Source organism: Sus scrofa, chromosome 9 (genome assembly GCF_000003025.6).
Source record: "Sus scrofa isolate TJ Tabasco breed Duroc chromosome 9, Sscrofa11.1, whole genome shotgun sequence".
NCBI lineage: Eukaryota > Metazoa > Chordata > Mammalia > Artiodactyla > Suidae > Sus > Sus scrofa.
In genome coordinates, this window is record NC_010451.4 from 26417230 (window position 1) to 26434914 (window position 17685).

The 17685-nt window shown below is 40.2% G+C and overlaps 1 protein-coding gene across 2 annotated transcripts in view; it reads left to right on the forward strand.

Moving 5' to 3' along the window:
- The window catches only part of HEPHL1 (hephaestin like 1), an 82157-nt gene that overhangs the window by 61071 nt on the left and 3401 nt on the right, over nucleotides 1-17685 (forward strand). For both annotated transcript variants that reach the window (XM_003357244.4, XM_021062679.1), the window contains exons 14-17: nucleotides 1741-1881; nucleotides 6164-6270; nucleotides 9959-10181; nucleotides 11697-11836. In XM_003357244.4, coding sequence (XP_003357292.1) covers nucleotides 1741-1881; nucleotides 6164-6270; nucleotides 9959-10181; nucleotides 11697-11836 — 611 coding nt within the window. The remainder of the gene's footprint in view (nucleotides 1-1740; nucleotides 1882-6163; nucleotides 6271-9958; nucleotides 10182-11696; nucleotides 11837-17685) is intronic.

Consider the following 17685-nt stretch of genomic DNA (forward strand, 5'->3'; position numbering starts at 1 on the left):
GGTCATACCGAGTAGGTCATCGCCATGGAAACATCCCTTCCCTTGAGTCCTGTGTGTCAACAGACCTCTGAAGACAGGATTCTGATCCCACAAAGAGTCCCACAAAGAGCCCCAGTTTGGTTTGCTCAGTAAAATGACACAAACCAGTGACTTCATCCAAGGCCAGCCCAATGGCACCTCAGCCAGAGGAAGGGGAGGTCCATCCACTCATTTTCCAGGCCTTTGCTCCCGAAGCTGCCAAGGGCACAGGGCAGGCACACCTCTGGTCATTACTGCTCCCTGTGACCCATCAGGTCGTAAGCCAGAAGGCCTTCTCACCAGCACAGCAAGGCACGTTGAACTTAAGTAGTAGTGATTTTTATATATGTGTACACATGCCCTGATCTGTACCCAAAATTACTATTCGAGACTACATCTAGACTTTTCTAATTTTATCTTTAAAAAAAAAGAATAGTTTTCAGACACTTCCTGACTCATACTAAATATTTTCTGCCACAGATAATCATAGTCGAACAAATTTTAGATTTATTTAGGCCTTTAAGAGACAGTCGCCCCTTGGTATCTTAGGGGGCTTGGTTCCAGGACCCCCATGGGTACCAAAAGGCTCAGGTTCCTTACATGAATTGGCATAGTACTGCTGGCCCTCTCTAGCCACGGGCTCTGCATCCATGGATACAGAGGGCCAACTGGATTTCTTAAAAAAGCAATTCCATCCGTGCTTTGAGTCAGTGAAGAGTGGATAGATGTGGTGCAACACACAATGCAAACATATCTCCCTAGGAACGCAGAGGGCAAACACATCCCAAGAACCACAGGGATCGGGTCTGAGTGCTTCCAGGATGGAAGTCTCTTTCTACCTCCTTCAAGCCAAGCCCCATGAAGACCCCTGTGTATTGGAGGCTCCATCAGTGTGGCTGGGCAGACTGGGTTTGTCCCTCGTTCTGGGCACCAGGAGACACCTGTCATGGGTGAGGGGTGTCCCCGGTTATGCACCTACAGGCGCCTCCAGTGACATGGGGGCCAATTTCCACTGCCCCTCAGGCTGGCTGCTTCTAATGGAAATGAGCCATGAGGAGCTAGAGAGCCCACATCTCCTGAAGATGTCCAAACACCGAGGAACAGCCTTGGGCATTCGGATACGCGTTAGTGAAATCACTGTATTGGTCATAAATCCATACATCTATTTGTTAATTTTTTATCTTAGAAATCCCTTCTATGTGCATTATTTCATCAGAGCCTCCTTACCACTATATCCATTTATCCGATAAAGAGCAATTTTAGACGTACTGAAGGGTATACATAGGAGGATTACAACTTTTCCAGGCTCTTCCTGGAGAGTATGTCTCAGCAGTAGTAGCAATTTAATTTGTTAAGTATGTAACTGTGTTTCTATACATTGAAATAAACACTTTACATGTTTTATATAATCCTTACTGTAACCCTTTGAGAAATGTGGTATTAAACCCATGTTGCAGATGAGGAAATTGAGACTCAGGTAGGTTACTTGACGTACTCAAGGCCTCTCTGATAAGTAAGTAAAGGAGGCAGGATTTGACCCCAGGTTGGTCCCTTTGCCAAACGTGATATGGTATTTAACACTACACGATATCGCCCTCTAGAGGAAGTACATTAAACATAAAGCTGACCTTTGTTTATTTTGTCAAACACCACCCGTGGGTATATTACGTGAATGTTGAAAAGAGCAACGATAATGCACACAGGCCTGTGTTTTGCATTTAGGCCCGATGATTCATGCCGAGGTGGGCGACTCCATCCTCATCGTATTTATGAATAAGGCCAACCGGCCCTACTCCATCTCAGCCCAGGGTGTGGAAGACATGGATACTGGGAGACAACTCCAAGTGCCCATCACAAAGCCAGGTAACTCACCCCAGAGATGGTACTTCAGGCTCAACTCTTTTCTGATCTTTTCCGATCTCTGAAGGGTCTTTGCAGAGCTTATTTTGAATGTCACTGTGTTTCGCTCATTACCGCAGTATGAACTCACCATTTGTTCAATAACCAAGTGTTCATGGAGTTTCTAGGGCGCCAGTAGGCACCTTAAAGAAGAAGACATAATAGTAGCTAACACATATTGAGGGTTAGTTAACCTTTTGCAAGTTTTAAATTTTTTTTAAATTAAAAAATTTAAAAATGTGTTTATTCTTATAATAACCCAGTGATAGACACCCACATATTTCATTGAACCTGATACCACTGAGTAAAATGGCCATCATTATTGTATCTGTTAACTAAAGAAAGTAGAAACAACCTGCTGTCAGTTAAGCCACTAATTGGAAGACACATCCTGCCATGAGTTATGTTACATTGTGAAAAATGTGCATAATATAATTGATGTAGTCGACAAACTATGGTATCGTTATGTCCATTTAGCAGGTGACTGAAGCAAAGAGGAGTAAAGAACTTAACCAGGTCGGATATTGGCCATACTGGAACCTCAGTTTGTTGGACTCCTGGGCCTGAGCTCTTAAACGTGCTTTGTTTTCCAGATGCCTAAAACGAGTTTGGGAGAAAAAAAAAACACAAACAAAATGAAACATTTTAGCAGTAGTGCAGATAACGTGTGATGAAATTCGTCTAAGTCGTGAAGAATTTCAAGAATATATATCCAGGAGTGTTGATAAAATTTCAGAGAAGGAAAATCTAGGAATTCTGATGGATTAATTAGGAGCAATTATGGAAAGCTTAATTAAGGAGATAAAACTCCAGTTGGGTTTTAAAAGATGTAGTGAAGGGAGAGATCTCACAATCTGAGAAACTTCTATGACACTTACATATTTGAAGTGTGGTTGTCATACATGTCAAGAGCTGCGGAGTTCCATCATGGCTCAGCAGCAGTGAACTCGACCGGTATCCATGAGGATGCAGGTTCGATCCCTGGCCTCACTCAGTGGGTTAAGGATCCGGCCTTACTGTGAGCTGTGGTGTAGGTCGAAGACTCGGCTTGGATCCCCTGTTGCTGTGGCTGCGATGTAGACTGCAGCGGTAGCTCCTATTCGACCCCTAGCCTGGGGACTTCCATATGCCATGGGTGCGGCCCTAAAAAGACAAAAAAAAAAAAAAAAAAAAAAAAAGAGCTGGTGATAGCAACCATAGGTATAATTACAGGGGAGTTATTCTTATGAATACATAATAACATTATAACACCTAATGTTATAGTAATTACAGTAAAGGTCACATAAACTTAAAAAAAGTTAAAGATGTTTAAAAAGAAGCAAACAATTTAATGTATCACTAGAAAAAGTTAGCAAGGTATCTATGCAGGGATGGTGTTGAAGGAAGGAAAATCTTTATCGGCTTCTATTCCAGTTTCTTCCACTCCCTACTCCCAGGATCAGAAGCTGCTTTGAGGAACTTCTCATAAACATTTCAATGTCTATCTGTAGAGAAATAGTTAAGTAAGTTTTGGAATAACCTTATCATGGGCCATTATGCAGCCATCAGTGACATTTAAGAAAGTTTTAATGACGTGGGCAAGACTCGTTAAGCAAAATACCAGTGTAGAAGAAAGACCAGAGGGAAAATAAATGAAAATGTCAGTAATGGTTTCAACCTTGTGCTGGTATTTTAAGCCACAGAATGATCATCTTTTCTGTTTCTTCACATTTTTTTGAACTTTCTAGATTTTTCTGTCATGAATGTGTTGTGACTCGATGAAAGAGAAATGATTTAAAATGGGTCCAAAAAGCCATTAAATAATGTTACTTATTTTTTTAATGTTTATTTATTTATTAATGAGATTTTTATTTTTTCCATTATAGTTGGTTTATAGTATTCTGTCAGTTTTCTACTGTACAGCAAAGTGACCCAGTTACACATACATATGTACATTCTTTTTCTCACATTATCCTCCATCATGCTCCATCGTAAGTGACTGGATCTAGTTCCTAGTGCTACACAGCAGGATCTCATTGCTTATCCATTCCAAAGGCAATAGTTTGCATCTGTGAACCCCAGATTCCCAGTCCATCCCACTCGGTCCCCCTCCCCCTTGGCAACCACAAGTCTGTTCTCCAAGTCCATGAGTTTCTTTTCTGTGGAAGGGTTTATATGTGCCATATATTAGATTCCAGATATAAGTGCTATCAAATGGTATTTGTCTTTGTCTTTCTGACTGACTTCACCTAGTATGAGATTCTCTAGTTCCATCTATGTTGCTGCAAATGGCATTATTGTGTTCTTTTTTATGGCTGAGTAGTATGTGACTTATTTTTGATGGTTGAAAGCCACTTCCAAAAGGAGGAAGAAAGGTGCCAGTCAGGCATAAGCTCTGGGAGGGTTGTGAGCTAGCTGGGGTGACCCCCATCCCCCAGGCTGCTCTGCCCTGGGGGTGAGGAGCAGTAGGGGACACAGCTTCTCTGCCACTGGCCTTCCGAAAGTCCTAGGTGTGAGGGATTCAGAGGTTGGGAGAAGAATGCGTGGAACGTGGCAAAGGATGTTCTTTTTAAAACTGGAACTCAGAGGGAGAGAATCCCCCCAAGGGTCTCCAATAAGGCTGAAAGTTTTGGGAGAACCCAGAAATTGGAGATAGGAACAAGAAGGTAACTTTGGGCAGGAAGTCCCGGCAAATTGGAGAAGAAAGTTTAATCTGGGCACACACAAGATGAGGAGAGCAAACTAGCATTTTAAGAAAAGTAAGCGGCCCTATCAAAGTTCTTCTTCTCCTCCCCTCCCTCTTCCCTCCCCTCCCTCTTCCCTCCCCCTCCCCCTTCTCTCCTCCTCCTTCTTCTTTTTATTAAATCATTTAACCAGCATCTACTGAGCAGCCTCTTCTGTTGAGAGCTGTACTCGCAGCTGGAACAACAATGGATTGTTCCAACTTTAGTAACATCACCCCTGTAGTCACTTGTATTTAGAAAACTAAAGAAGAAAGTTGTCTTGTGATTACCAAGCCTGAAGGCTATAATGAAAATCATGGAACCCAGACCCAAAGTTCAATCACTAACCAACCGGTATATGAGCAAACATGGAGCGAAGGTCCATGTGAGCATTAGTTTTGTTTTGCTTTGTGGCTCACTTTCAGCTATAGGTTGTTTGTCCTGCTGGGGTGGGGATGGGACACAGATAGTTCAAGAGAAGATAATTTTTTCTTATGGCCACACCCACAGCATATGGACATGCCCAGTCCATGGACTGAATCCACGCTGCAGGTGCAGCAACACCGGATCATTTAAGCCACTGCAACAGGCCAGGGATTGAACCTGTGCTTCCACAGCTAGGGGCGTTGCTGCAGTTAGATCCTTAACCCACTGAGCCACGGCAGGAAGTAGGAGATAACCATTTAATGAGACTTTTACAATGTGATTATCTTGCTAATTCATGAGCATATTTATGACTTCTCTCCAAGACTCTGGGTCAGCCACAGGGGATGTACAGATACAGAGCCTGGCAAGAGGGAGGGTATGCATTTGTTATTAGTATAGAGATACATTCACAGTTATTGGCTGCCTTCAATGTGAGGCACTATTGTAGGTATTTTCTTTCCTTTAATCCTTGCAACAATTTTAAAACTGAGATGACTAACCCACTTTACAAATAAGGAAACTGAAAGTCAGTGAGGTTAAGTAGCTCATCAAGTTTGGGCGAAAACAAATCATTCGGGTTGAGATTTGAAATGAGGTCTCTCTGATTCTCTCTGATTCTAACTAGATCTCACCCACCTGCACATTAAAATCACCCGAGACACTTTAGAAAGCGTACTGGTGGTCTAGTCCCGGACCCAAGATGCCCTAATTTCATTGGTTTGGGATAAGTCTTGAGCAGTGAGAGTTCAGTGATGATTCCACGAAAAGCCAAGGCTGAGTTCCATGGCAACTCACATGTGCTAAGAATAGTTCTTGGGAAGGAGATACAAAATTTGAGGAGAAAAACTATTGAGGTATAAAAAATAAGTCTTCATTGCTTGAATAAACATTAGTTAATAATAGGCCAACTAGGATGGAACGCTAGAGTCTGAAATGAAAAATCTGCTATTTTGAACTTGCAAAAAAGCGGGCTGTCAGTTGAATGGGAACATTTCTAAGGAATGGATAATTTTCAGCAGCCGTAAACTTTAACCAAAATATATAAAGAATCTGGTAGATCATCTGGAAAGAGATAACATAAGTAATTTTTTTTTTCTATTTCTTCTCATTTATTTCAGGAGAAATAAAAACCTATAGATGGACCGTCCCTAAAAGGTCTGGCCCAGGGCCATCTGACCCCAATTGTATTCCGTGGGTTTATTATTCGACAGTAAACTTTGTGAAGGTAAGGTGGAGGGAACCATCAAAATGCTCAGAGTAATATGACTTTATTTATTTTTTTGTCTTTTTAGGGCCGCACCCAAGGCATATGGAGGTTCCCAGGCTAGGGGTCCAGTTGGAGCCATAGATGCTGGCCTAAGCCACAGCCACAGCGACATGAATCTGAGCCTCATCTGCCACCTACACCACAGCTCATGGCAACACCAGATCCTTAACCCACTGAGAGGGGCCTAGGGATCAAACCCTCATCCTCATGGATACTAGTCAGCTTCGTTAACCTCTGAGCCACGATGGGAACTCCCAGAGTAACATGACTTTAAATTGACTTCAGATTATCTTAGCTCTAGTGGGTATATGTGGAGAAGTGAATTGGTTTAGAGCAGGGATCTCAAATTCTGATAACCCCCATTTGTTTGCATTGTCTACAGTGGAGCCGAGTAGTTGTGCTGGAAATGGTATGGGCAACAGTGAAAAATATTTGCATGTGTTGCTTTACAAAAACAGATTTGCTGACCCTCGTTCTAAAATATGAGGTGGGGGGAATGTCAGTGTTTCAACTACCAAATTTAGAACTTACGAGCTGGTTTGATATATGAGGGGATATGTAAATAGAAATAAAGATAAATATATTTTAAAATTTAATTTATACCATGGTTTTTGATGTGTGAAACCTATCACTTGTAAAGGCATTACCAACCACTATCAGCAGGGCTCAGGAAAGAAAACACTCCAAACTTAGTAACTGAAACTACAAACCATTTGAATGATAAAGAGGCCAACTTTACTTAGACATTAAAGGCAAAGACTCAGTATTGAAGTTGAGTCAGATCTGTGTGTATAAAACAACTGGTCTTGAATGTTATGTCATAAATCGAGGTCCAAACTAAGGTCATATCTGATATAAAATGTAAACATTGCCCATTATAAAAAATGTCAAGGATTATTTTAGCCTTTCTTTTAAATGTTAGATGACTGCATACATGTCCTTGAGTTGTATTGGACAGTGCAAGAGTTCAGGATAAATACACCAGACACTTGAAAAAACAAACTTACATATTAGAATTATGGGAAACCCAGATTTATTTATTGATTCCTTTGGGTATCCCAACAAATATTTATGGAGGCTTTGTAATGTTCAGATGAACCTCACCAAGTACTATGATGGCTGCAAATATTCTTGTCTTGAAGGAACGTATCATCTTTGGGGACAATAATACATGGGCACACCCATAATGATATTACAACTCTGAATCCGGCGAGCTTTGGAGGAGTGCAGGGTTATAGAGGAGGCATAGGGAAGAGAGTCTAGGAAGAGAGAATGTCATGAGCAGAGCTGAAAATAGGGAAGTAGAAGGTGTGTCTGGGAAATGTGGAGAGTCCCAGGTGGCTATCGTCTAGGGTACAAAAGGAAAGCAGCGACAGAACAGAAGCTAGCAAAGTCTATTGGGCACAGGAGGGGCTTCGGGGCCCATCGAGGATTTGTGTTTGATTCAGTGGGACTATCACTGGAAAGTCACTGAAGACTCCCAGATATGGGAGTGATAACCTTCGCCTGATAGCTGTCAACAGGATGGGATGCAGGTGTGAGCAGAGAACAGAGAGGAGCCAATTTCTGGTCCAGGGTGAGGTATTAAGATCCTCTGCTAGGAAGGTGGCAGATAGAATGTCACAGAACGGAGAGGCATCGAGACAGGAAAAGAAATGTAAGATTGGACAGCAAAAGAGATGGAACGAAGTAAAGACGAAGGAGGAATTAAGCGCTGAAATCCAGATGTCTGATCTAAATGACAGGGAATGTTGTGGTGCTGTTAACACAAATAGAGAATTCAGCAGAAGGAAGTGATTTGAGAGAAATACTAAATTTACTTTAGAAACACTTAGCAAATTGGGGCGTTCCCATCGTTGCTCAGTGGTTAACAAACCTGACTAGTCACTATGAGGCTGCAGGTTCGATCCCTGACCTCGCTCAATGGGTTAAAGACCCGGTGTTGCCATGAGCTGTGGTGTAGGTCACAGACGCGGCTCAAATCCCGCCTTGCAGTGGCTGTGGTGTAGGCTGGCGGCTACAGCAGCAATTAGACCCCTAGCTTGGGGACCTCCATATGCCACAGGTGCAGCCCTAAAAAGACAAAAAAAAAAAAAAAAAGGAAGAAAGAAATGCTTAGCAGATTGAATTGTTGCAGGAAGCACATCCAAATGGAGTATCTAAATAGGCAGTTAAAAATGTGGGAGTTTTCCTTTGAAAGAAAGCTCAGGGCTGAACAACTCAACATAGAAGTCATGCCTGGTCTCACATGAATAACTACTCACCTGGCTCACTTTTACCTTTAGAAAGTGGAATATAAGCATCTGTAAATAGCTATAAAGACAGTTTCACCCAGGCCAGAATGGCGATCATCAAAACATCTACAAATAACAAATGCTGGAGAGGATGTGGAGAAAAAGGAACACTCCAGCACTGTTGGTGGGAATGTAAATTGGTGCAGCCGTTACGCAAAGTTTTTAAAGAGGTTCCTTAAAAAACTAAAAATGGGACTATTGTATGATCCAGCAATCTCACTCCTGGGCATATATCCAGAGAAAACTATAATTAGCTGAAGATACACATGCACCCCAATATTCACAGCAGCACTATTCACAATAGCCAAGACGTGGTAGCAACATAAGTGTCTATTGACAGATGAATGAATAGAGAAGATGTGGTGCATGTATATATACAGTGGAATACTACTCAGCCTTAAAAAGAGTGAAATAATGCCACTTGCAGAACATGGATGAACCTAGAGATGATCATACTAAGTGAAGCAAGTCAGACAAAAACAAATATCGTATTATATCACTTATATGTGGAGTCAAAAAAATGATACAAATGAATTTACTTACAAGACAGAAATAGGGTCATAGACATAGAAAAAAATGTACAGCTACCAAAAGAGAAAGCAGGGTAGGAGGTATAATTTAGGAGTTTGAGATGAATAGATGTACACTACTACATATAAAATAGATAAACAACAGGGACCTACTGTATAGCCCAGGGAACTATATTTAATATCTTATCTTATAGTAATAAGCTATCATGAAACAGAATTTTAAAAAGGAGTTCTTTTGTGGTGCAGCGAGTCAAGGACCTGCTGCAGTGGTTTAGGTCACTGCTCTGGCATGGGTTCAGTCTCTGGCCTGAGAACTTCCACATGCCATGGGTGCTGCCAAAAAAAAAAAAAAAAAAAGGAGTGTGTGTATATATATGAATATAATAAAATATAATATAAATGTATAAAACTGAGCCACTTTGTGGTACATTTGAAGCTAATGCAACATTGTAAATCAACTTTATCTCAATTAAAAAATACAGTCTCACTTAAAAGCATACAGGAAAATAGAAACAAGTATTCATTTATTTAACAAATATTTATCAAACACCTTCTATATCATAGACCCTGGGCTCTGCACTAGAGACTCAGCATTGAATGAGAGACAAAACCTCAGCCTTCAAAAAGCTCACTCTTAGCAAATTTTTAGAAATATGCCAAAATTTTTCCCAAGGATCCCCCTGATTCTTCAGAGCTTCCGAGTTCTTCCTTCCTAGTCAATGGTCTTTCAGTCTTTCTTGTAATGATTTTCTTCAAAGCACTTAATCTGTGTTATTAATTTATTTAAAGGCTCTTCTAATATTCAGTTTCTTTGTCTTTCAGGATACATATAGTGGTTTGATGGGTCCTCTGATTACATGCAGAGAAGGCGTGTTGAATGAGAAGGGAAGAAGAAGCGATGTTGATTATGAATTTGCTCTCTTGTTTTTGGTATTTAATGAGAATGAATCCTGGTATCTGGATGAAAATATTAAGAAGTACCTTAATAAAGATCCACGAGATTTTAAGCCCTCTGATGATTTTGAGGAGAGCAACAAAATGCATGGTATATCAGAGGTTTCAGAAGAAGACCCTTGTTGAGATAAGCTCATAGGATCCGTGGGAGGTCCCAGTCTCCTTCTCTGAGTCCTTCCCCTTCCCAGGGGCACCATTGGTTGGCTTGCACCAAGGTCCAGTGGAGGCCGTGGACCAACTATTTAGGAAGCTCTATCTCTGAATGCTGGGATCCCTAAACTATCAGGCTGTGAAGTAATTCCCAGGAAATGAACCATCCTTTAGTGCAATATTTCTATAAGAACACAGGATAACTGCTAGTTGATCAAATATAAAAGCCTGGTTTCATTGTCTCTGGAACATGAAACGCCATCACCAAAGTTCTGTCTTAATGTGTCTATGTAATTTTTTGAAATTTAAGGCATTTTTTTAAAAGTGGAAGGAATGTGTTTCAATTGACATATCTGCACTCTCTCACCAAAAAAAAAAAAGTTAGGCTTTGACCAAAGTAACTGCTAGATGATTGCTAACACTGATTCGAACAGAGTCGCCTGACTCTGAGGCAGCTCCTCTTTCTCCTACAATTTTGCCTCCCCTTCCTAAAAGTTTCTTAGCATGCTCTCTCTTTTTAATGAATGTGAGTCGTTTGGTCGTGTCATGATGCACAGAATAAAAAGTTAGTAGAAAGCAGAGGAGTGAACGTCCCCCACCACATCGACCCAGCTTGAGCTTGCTTGGGTGACTGTCAGATCCTCGGCTCAGCCCATGTGAAGCTTTCCTTCTTTTGGGGATTGCGCCAGATTTAGGAACTTGCTCAGACTAGTTCTCAGAAAATGAAATATTAAGGACATATGTTTTAATTGCTTCAACTTTGATTTACATAAACTCGATTCTCTGGGCTTTTGTCCACTCAACTGTGGGATGGTATAGATCTGATGACCTCACACATGAGGCTGTAGTCCATCCCACCAAGAGAATATGCCAAGTAGACAACCAACATGTACTCTTACCCAAGAGAGAGCTTCTGAAAACAAACTACTATTTCTCTTTTCTGGCTCTCTTATTTATTTATTTATTTATTTATTTATTTTTATTTTGTTATTATTTGTTATTTATTTTTAATTTTTTTAATTTTTAAATTTTATTTAAAATTTTTTTTTGGCTTTTTGCCTTTTCTAGGGCCGCTCCCCACGGCATATGGAGGTTCCCAGGCTAGGGGTTGAATCAGAGCTGCAGCTGCTGGCCTACACCAGAGCCACAGCAATGCCAGATCCTTAACCCACTGAGCTAAGTCCAGGGATCGAACCTGCAACCTCTTGGTTCCTAGTCAGATTCGTTAACCACTGAGCCACGACGGGAACTCCTCTGGCTCTCTTTTATAAGAACTTCTTAGTAATCTGAATTTTGGGTCTAGGATGGTGGGAACCTGGCTAAGTGTGAGTGAGATTATTCTTTGTTTCTCAAGCAGATGAAAGTATTGGTGACCCAAAGATCTCCTTGAATCATTTCTAAAACCAGATGAAGTTATCATCGCTAATCACAGGCTATTTTCTTTTCACCTTCTTAGCTATTAATGGCAAGATTTTTGGGAATCTTCATGGTCTCATCATGAATGAAGATTCCATGACAAACTGGTATTTGTTAGGAATAGGAAGTGAAGTGGACATACATACCGTCCATTACCATGCTGAGAGCTTTCTCTTTAAGGTACGTGTAAGAAAAGTGCTTTGGGGAAGACTTTTTGAACTAATAGATGCAATATATTTCCACCGTGAAATGAGAATTATTTGGCAATAAGGTGCGAGGTGGTGGTGAATATTAGAGAATGGAAGAGAATAATGTGCTTATGTTGTTCCCTTGGTAAAATGTCTGACTATGTACATGTAGTTTATTGGGCTTATAAAAAAAAAAAAAAACCTCTCTGAGCTTCAGGTGAGAGTTTTATCATCATTGATATGGCGATGCTTCTGACCACTCTGGATTATGCTAGGAATATCATATATGAAAGCACCCATAGGAGCTTCTCCCTTTTCTTATTCTTCTTTCTTTTCTTTTTTCTTCTTCTTTTTTTTTAATGATTTTGATTTTTTTCCATTGTAGTTGGTTTACAGTGTCCTGTCAGTTTTCTACTGTACAGCAATCCTTTCTCTTTTTTAGTTCCCTTTCCTTATCCCCTTTCTTTTCTATGTGATTAGCCAATAGAATAGCCCTCTTTATCCTCTCTAGTAAAGGAGATAGTTCAAGCCTCAGCTGAGGCTCCAAACTTTACCTTGACTTTTGTCCTGGTGGGCTGGCCTGGACCTGTGTGGGCTTCCACCTTTCAAGCATCAAGCTGTACCTTATGGGTGGGGCTGGCTGTGCCGAATAACCTGGGAAGCCCTTTAAGAAACAGACTGCCAGGACCTGCCCCTGGACCTGATGAATCAGAACCCCAGGGGTAAGGTCCAAACAGTCTGACATTTCAAGTGTTGTGCTGTCTACGAGGAAGTAGAATAGAAAAGAAGAAACACAACTAATCTGTGGGGGAAAGCGGCCCTGCTCCTTTTCCAGTTATATAGGAATAAGCAGTAACTTTAAAAAACAGCTAGTATCCTCTCGCCTCTGTATATTTATTCAACATAGTTTAAGATACCAAGTATTAACTTCTAATGATTATAGTTTCACATATTATTTATTTACTTATTTATTTATTTATTATTATTATTTATTATTATTTTTTTTTTGTCTTTTCTAGGGCTGCACCTGCGGCATATGGAGGTTCCCAGGCTAGGGATCTAATCAGAGCTGTAGCCGCCCGCCTACTCAGGATCTGAGCCACGTCTGTGACCTACACCACAGCTCATGGCAACGCCAGATCCTAAACCCACTGAGCAAGGCCAGGGATCGAACCTACAACCTCATGGCTCCTAGTCGGATTCATTAACCACTGAGCCATGATGAGAACTCCCCTAGTTCCACATATTAAATGGCTATATTGCTTTTGCTTTTTCAACCCACATTGAAATTTCTTATTAAAAATATAGAAAATGTAATAACATTTATAAAACCATAAAAATTATTTTCAACATATAAAATTTATTTTGTATACATACATAAAGATTTTAAACTAAGGTATAATTTATATTGAGTAAAATTCGCCCCATTGAGCATACAGTTGTGTTTTGAGAAGCACATACAGTGGGGTAACCACACAGTGGGGTTATCTATTCTATAACCAAAATGTAGAACACCCCCATCACCCCCTAAAAGGTCCCTGTCGCACCCTCTAGAGTCAGCCACGTCCTCATGTTTGACCCCTGGCAACCACTGATCTGTTTTTTGTCTCTATGATTTTGCCTTTTCTGAAATGTCATATAAATGGCATCATACAGCCTGTGTAGCATTTTTTTTTATCTTACAGTTTTATTTGTCCATTATTCATCAATAAAGCTGAACAAAAGAAATCAATTTTTATAACATCCTATTCAGGTTTTGTTAGCAAGATTGTAGCCTCATAAAATGCATTAGAAAATTTTCTCTCTTTTTCTATTATCTGAAAGACTTTTTAAATGATTAGTATTTTTTTTTTCCTCAAATGTATGGAAGAATTCATCAGAGATGCTACCTGGTCCAAACTGTCTTTGTAGGAGAGTTATTAGTAATGGAATCAATTTATTAATAGATATTATACCACTTAGATTCCCCTTTTCTCCCCGCATTACCAGATCTTTATCCCTGAAAGAGGTCAGATGATAAAGGACCCATGCTTGTCCCTTCTTGGCTTGCTGCCAGTGAAAGGTGCTCTTTGATAGCCTGTCTCTTTTGCTTACCTTCTCTGTCTGTGAAGCCAAAACCTGCCCCTTGTGATTTTATTGTGATTTTCTTTGCGGAGAATTCAGGTCCTGAATCTCCAAAGGCCAAAATGCACCTCACTTACTAGCTCTCCTGGGATGCGTAGCCAATTACCAGTTAGACATCACTTTCAGTTCAGTCACTGCTGCTAAACAAATTTTCTAAAATGCAAATATCCAACTAAGATTTCATTATGAAAAATAGGCTCCCAGAAGAATGTCAGATCTCAACATATCTACCAATTTGACCCCTTGTCCACCATTTCATATTTTAGTCTTTTGTCACCCACTTTCTCTTTTGTAAAGAAAACAGGGCCTATGCTCTGAGAAAGGAATGAAGACAAGAGGGGAGATAAGGAAGTTTTAACCTCACAATGTGCTACAGCCAAAAGCAGTACCACATAAGCAGCAGGCTCTCAAAGCTCCATGACACCCCCCACAGGACTTCAAAAGAAAGCAAACTCATGATTTTCCAGGCATCCCAATGCCTCTCTGACCACCTTAACATTTTCTCTCAAGTATTATCCCAATGCAGCCATCACTGCCCTTTTCCCTCAAATAAAGAACTTCCTATTCCAGACATTGCTATTCTTATGCATCATAATACACAAGCCCACATCCTCCCAGGCTGCTAATATGATTTTCCACTGCTCTGCGAAGTGAAACAGTTCACTAGAGCAGTTGCAAACTATCCTTCAGGCAGCTTTGAGGCTGCAGTCCTCTCCTATGCACAGCACTTCGAATCTGGCTTGTTTCATTTCGTATCAGTGTTTGCATTGCATCCACCTTGTATCAGCAGTCTGTGATCACTGAGCACTATTCCATTGCATGGATGTATTGTAGGTTTTTAATCCACTCCTTCATTGAGAGACATTTGGATTGTTTCCAGTTTGGGATTATTAAAAGTCAAGTCATTATCAACATTGGTGTACATGCTTTCACATGAACCTAAGTTTTCATTTCCCTCGAGAAAATACATAGGGGTTGGCTGCTAGGCCATGTGTTAAGTACACGCTTAACTTTATGATAACTGTCAGACTGTTTTCCACAGAAAGGCACGAGAGGACCAGTTGTCCACATCAGCACTTGGAATCTTCCATTCTTATTTTATTTTTTCTTAGCCATCCTACTAAGGATATACTAGTATCCTTTTTTTTTTCCCTTTTTTGGCCTCACCCATGGCCTATGGAAGTTCCCAGGCCAAGGATGGAATCCAAGCTGCATCTGTGACCTGCTGCAGCAATGCCAGATCCTTAACCCACTGTGCCTGGCTGGGGATCCAACCAGCAATGCTACAGAGACAAGCTAGATCATTAACCTACTGCGCCACAGTGGGAACTCCTCTAATTGTTTTTTTATTTCCTAATAGCTAATGATACTGAATATCTTTTCATATGCCTTGCTAACATCTGCCCTCTGTAAATCTTTGGTGAAATGTCCGAATTTTATGACTATTTTTAATCAGGTCATTTGTTTCCTTATTGTTGAGTTTGAGGGCTTTATATTCTCTGGATACAAATCCATTCAATCAGCGTGATCTGTAAATACATGCTCCTAGTCTGTGGCTTATTTTTTCATTTCCTTAACATTATCTGTCAAAGATTAGAAATTCTTAATTTTGATGTAGTCCAATTTATCTTTTTTTTTTCTTTTATGGATCATGATTTTGGTGTCAAGTCTAGGAAATCTTTGGCTAACGTGAGGTCACAAAGATTTTCTTCTAAAAGTTTTATAGTTGAAGATTTTATATTTAGGCCTCTGGTCCATTTTAAGTTAATTTTCATATATGATTCAAGGTTTATTTTTTGCATATAGATAGATGTTCAGTTATCCCATCATCTTTCATCGAAGAGACTGTCCTTTCTCCCACTATGTCAAAATCATATTCATTACATATATGTAAGTCTGTTTCTGAGCTCCCAATTCTGTTACATTGATCGATATGTCTGTCCTTTCTTAAATGCCACACTATCTTGATTGTTTTAATGTAACATTGTGTTGAAATCAGATGGTGATTGTTTTAGCTATTCTAGATCTTTGCCATATGAATTTTAGAATCAGCTTTAAAAACATCCTAGAATTTTGATTGCAATTACATTACATCTATACATTGATTTGGGGAGAACTGATATCTTGACAATATCAAGACTTCCAGTACATGAACATGGCATATCGCTCTATTTATTTAGCTCTTCTTTGATTTTTTTCATAAGTGTTTTGTGGTTTTCATCATATAGATTTTACATAAATTTTGTTAGACTATTACCAAGAATGTCATGCATTTTGGTGAAAGTGTAAATGGCATTGTTTTTACTTCAATCACTAATTGTCATTGCCAGTATATAGAAATATAATAGATTTTTGTATAATTGACCATGTATCCTGCAACTTTGCTAAAATAATTACAGTAGTTTTTGTAGATTTTCTGTTTTTTTTTTTTTTGTCTTTTTTTTTGTCTTTTCTAGGGCCACTCCCACAGCATATGCAGGTTCCCAGGCTAGGGGTCTAATTGGAGCTGTAGCCGCCGGCCTACACCCCAGCCACAGTGACGCGGGATCCGAACCGAGTCTCGCATCTGCGACGTATGCCACAGCTCACGGCAATGCCGGATCCTTAACCTACTGAGCAAGGCCAGGGATTGAACCCACAACCTCATGGTTCCTAGTCGGATTCATTAAGCCACGACAGGAACTCCTAGATTTTCTTTTTGTACTTTTTGGGGAGGGGGTTCCTACATGGACAATCATGTGGTCTGTGAATAGAGATGGTTTTATGTCTTTATTTTCAATCTGTACACCTTTTATTTCTTTTCTTTTCTTGCCCTCTCTCTCTTTCATCCCAGTTTTAAAATTGCTGTGACAGAGTTCTAGTTGTGTCTCACTGGTAATGAACCTGGCTGATATCCATGAGGATTCGGGTTCAATCCTTGCTCAGTGGGTTAAGGATCCAGCGTTGCCATGGCTGTGGTGAAGGTTGGCAGCTGTAGTTCTGATTTGGCCCCTGGCCTGAGAACTTCCATATACCCCAGTCATAGCTCTAAAAAGCAAAAAAAAAAAAAAAAAAAGAAAGAAAGAAAGAAAAAAGAAAGAGAGACAGGAAGAAAGGAAGGAAGGAAGGTTGGTTTAGTTCTTTTCTAAATTTTTGGTAGAATTTGTCAATGAAACCATTGACCTGGATTTTAATTATTTGAAAGGTCTTAATATAGCCTCAGTTTCTTTAATAGATAACCTGTTCATGTTATTTATTTCTTCTTGCGTGAACTTTGGTAGTTTTCATCTTAAGCAACCTGTCCATACTGTCTAAGTTGTAGGCTTCATGGACAGTTTTTCATAACATTCCTTTATTGTTCTTTTTAATGTCTATTTAAGTCTTGGTGATACCACCCCTTTCATCTCTAATGTTTGTAATTTATGTTTTTTTTTTAAACTTTTCCTTTCTGTCCATTTGTCTAGAGGTTTGTATTCATTCTCTATTGCTGTATAACACATCACCCCAAAATGGAGTGGCCTAAAACAACACACTCGTATTATCTCATAATCTCTCTGGGTTAGGCTGGAAAGAGTTTTGTTAGTGGGTTCTGACGCGGCATCTCCTAAGGGGCTGCAGTCAGGATGTCAGCTGGAGCTGCAGTCATCAGGTTTGCCTGGGGCTGGAGGATCTACTTCCAAGCTCACTCCTAGGACTGTTGACCAGGGGCTTCAGTCCCTGCCCCCCCCCCGCCCCCCG